Source organism: Nothobranchius furzeri, chromosome 13 (assembly GCF_043380555.1).
Source record: "Nothobranchius furzeri strain GRZ-AD chromosome 13, NfurGRZ-RIMD1, whole genome shotgun sequence".
In the NCBI taxonomy this organism is placed as follows: Eukaryota; Metazoa; Chordata; class Actinopteri; order Cyprinodontiformes; family Nothobranchiidae; genus Nothobranchius; species Nothobranchius furzeri.
This window is the reverse complement of record NC_091753.1, coordinates 23083661-23086160: the sequence shown is the minus strand read 5'-3', so window position 1 is coordinate 23086160 and position 2500 is coordinate 23083661. Positions and strand designations below refer to the sequence as shown.

Genomic DNA, 2500 nt, shown 5'->3' with positions numbered 1-2500 from the left:
ATTTCATTCATTCATTATTTCATTCATTCCTTCTATTAAAGGCAAGGCAACTTTATTTATTTTTATGTTTATTCATTTAGGAGATGCTTTTATCCAAAGCGACTTACAGTTTATAACCTATAGGGCATGTTGTGATCTGTGGGGGAAACCGGAGAACCCGGAGGAAACCCACGCATGCATGGGGAGAACACGCAATTCCACGCAGAAAGGCCGCAGCCGAGTGTCGAACCTGCAACCTTCGTGCTGCGAGGCAACAGAGCTAACAACTGCGTCACCATGCAGCCCATTTATTCATTTATAGAACACAATGCAGTGTCCTGAAACATGTTTTTATCTTGATGCTGTGACGTTGCTGTGATCTATGTCTGTCTGACAGAAACCGTGTAACACATCAAAGCCACAAAACACAGATTCATAAAGCTAATAGTTGGAGAAATGAAGGAGTTCAGGTGTAGGTTTAGCAGTTTTCTCTTACCTCAGCCTGATGGTGACCCGGTGACAGGGTTACAGGGTGGACCTCCCGTTTCAGAAACCGTTTCTACCCTCTGAGCTGCTCACTGATGACATCTGACAGCTGAGTATTTCTGTAATCCTGAAGAGATGCTGCAGGAGAAGGCTTCAGCCGTGACGGATGAACGGATGAGCCGGGTCCAGGCCGGCAGGGAGACGGATCTCCTTCCAGAGGAGTCCCAGCTTAGCCAGACCACAGCTGCCAGTGTTCCCAGCTCCACTGGACTAGACCAGGTACTCACGCCTTCTGGCTGCAGCAGAAGAAAGCAGCCATTCTTCTCCAAACACACCAGAGGTGTTTTCATTACAAATAGCTGAAACCTGTTGGCATCCTGGAGAAGAGAAGCAGCTCCAAAAGCCAACTTTAACACAAACACCACTTCCTTCAGTTCAAAGCTGGCCCAGATTTAAATGACCAACATTTCATTTTAAACTCAGCGTATGCAGATGTAAACATCTGAGGTGACGTTCCTGTAAGTGATTTACGTTCTGTTGCAGAACATCGAGAACATCAAAGTCGTCCTTAATGAGAGGGAGCTGTGGAAGAGGTTCCATGAGGCCGGCACTGAGATGATCATCACAAAAGCTGGAAGGTTAGTGTGTGTGTGTGTGTGTGTGTGTGTGTGTGTGTGTGTGTGTGTGTGTGTGTGTGCTTGTCTTTATATATTAATGTGGACAAGTTTAAAATTTTACCTGTAACGTGGACATTTCTACATTGTGGGGACATTTTGCTGGTCCACACAATGCTAAGCACCGTAAAACTTGGTTTTAGATGTGTGGTGTGAATAATTAGCTTTAGTTTAGGTTAGGGTATGGGTATGGATATCGATTAGGCATAGCGGAGTCACTAAAATTATTGGAAGTCAATAGAGGTCCACAGAAACATACAAATACAGGTGTGTGTGTGTGTGTGTGTGTGTGTGTCCTTGCTTGTGTTTTTGTGTGTGTGTATGTGTGCGTTCGTGCATGTCACTGCGTGCATGCGTGTTTGAGTGTACTAGTGTGTACGTGTGCGTGAATGTGTCTGCATGCATGAGTGTTTGTTTGTGTGTGTGTGTGTGTGTGTGTGTGTGTGTGCGTGTGCGTGCATGTATTAGTGTGTCTGCAAGCGTGCATGTGTGTGTGTATATGTGCGTGTCACTGTATGTATGCGTGTGTGTCAGTAAGGTAGTGTGTCTGCATTCGTGCATGTATGTGTGCGTGCATGTGTCCACGTGCGTGTGTGTTTGTGTGTGTGCTTGCATCCAGGTGTGGATAGGTGTGAGTGTATGCAAGTGTGTGTCTGTGTCCGTGTGTGGATGTGTGTATTTGTGTGTCCATGTGAGTGTGTGCATGAGAGAGTGTGTGTGTGTGTGTCTGGTTTTATTGTTCTAAAAGAATTTATTTAAATTAAATTGATTGTTACATCAAACGTTCTGCTGTTCTTCCATAACTAAAAAATGAATTAAATAGAATTAATCCAAGTTGCTTTTGGACATTTTAGGTGTTTCTAACAAACTATAATTTTAAGACTTGTTTGATCTCTGTGAAGAAAATCATATGTAATGACTGACACAGAAACAGCTCTAAAGAAAATTTCCATAGACATCAATAGATGGTATAAAGTAGAGTGTTGCTCACCGACAGGAAGGAACAATCGTCTGAGAAAGAATCACCTATCTAATCGCTGCTCCTGAGAGAGAAAACTGAGAATGATGGATTCTCAGCCATGAGAATCCATCCTTCTTCAGCCACATGTTCGGCTAATATTAAGGCAGAGCAGTGTAGTCTTTCAGAGAGAGACAGACAGTTCCTGCCACATAATTGAAACCACAAATGACTGCTCGGCATGTTGGATTTAATGCGTCCTGAGGATTAGATAGTGAAGGCTTTGGACATTAACCAGAGAATGAGAACACTCAAACCGACCTCTGACTCTCATTCTTCATCCAGTGATTTAGTTTTTTTTCACTCAAAGTAAAAGGTCACCACATTTTTTCCTTAATGCTGC

General features: G+C 43.4%; 1 protein-coding gene across 1 annotated transcript in view; it reads left to right on the top strand.

Moving 5' to 3' along the window:
- tbx4 (T-box transcription factor 4) overlaps nt 1-2500 on the top strand; it is a 25345-nt gene that overhangs the window by 1802 nt on the left and 21043 nt on the right. Inside the window, exons 2-3 of the mRNA XM_015952053.3 lie at nt 599-744; nt 1009-1103. Coding sequence (XP_015807539.3) covers nt 599-744; nt 1009-1103 — 241 coding nt within the window. The remainder of the gene's footprint in view (nt 1-598; nt 745-1008; nt 1104-2500) is intronic.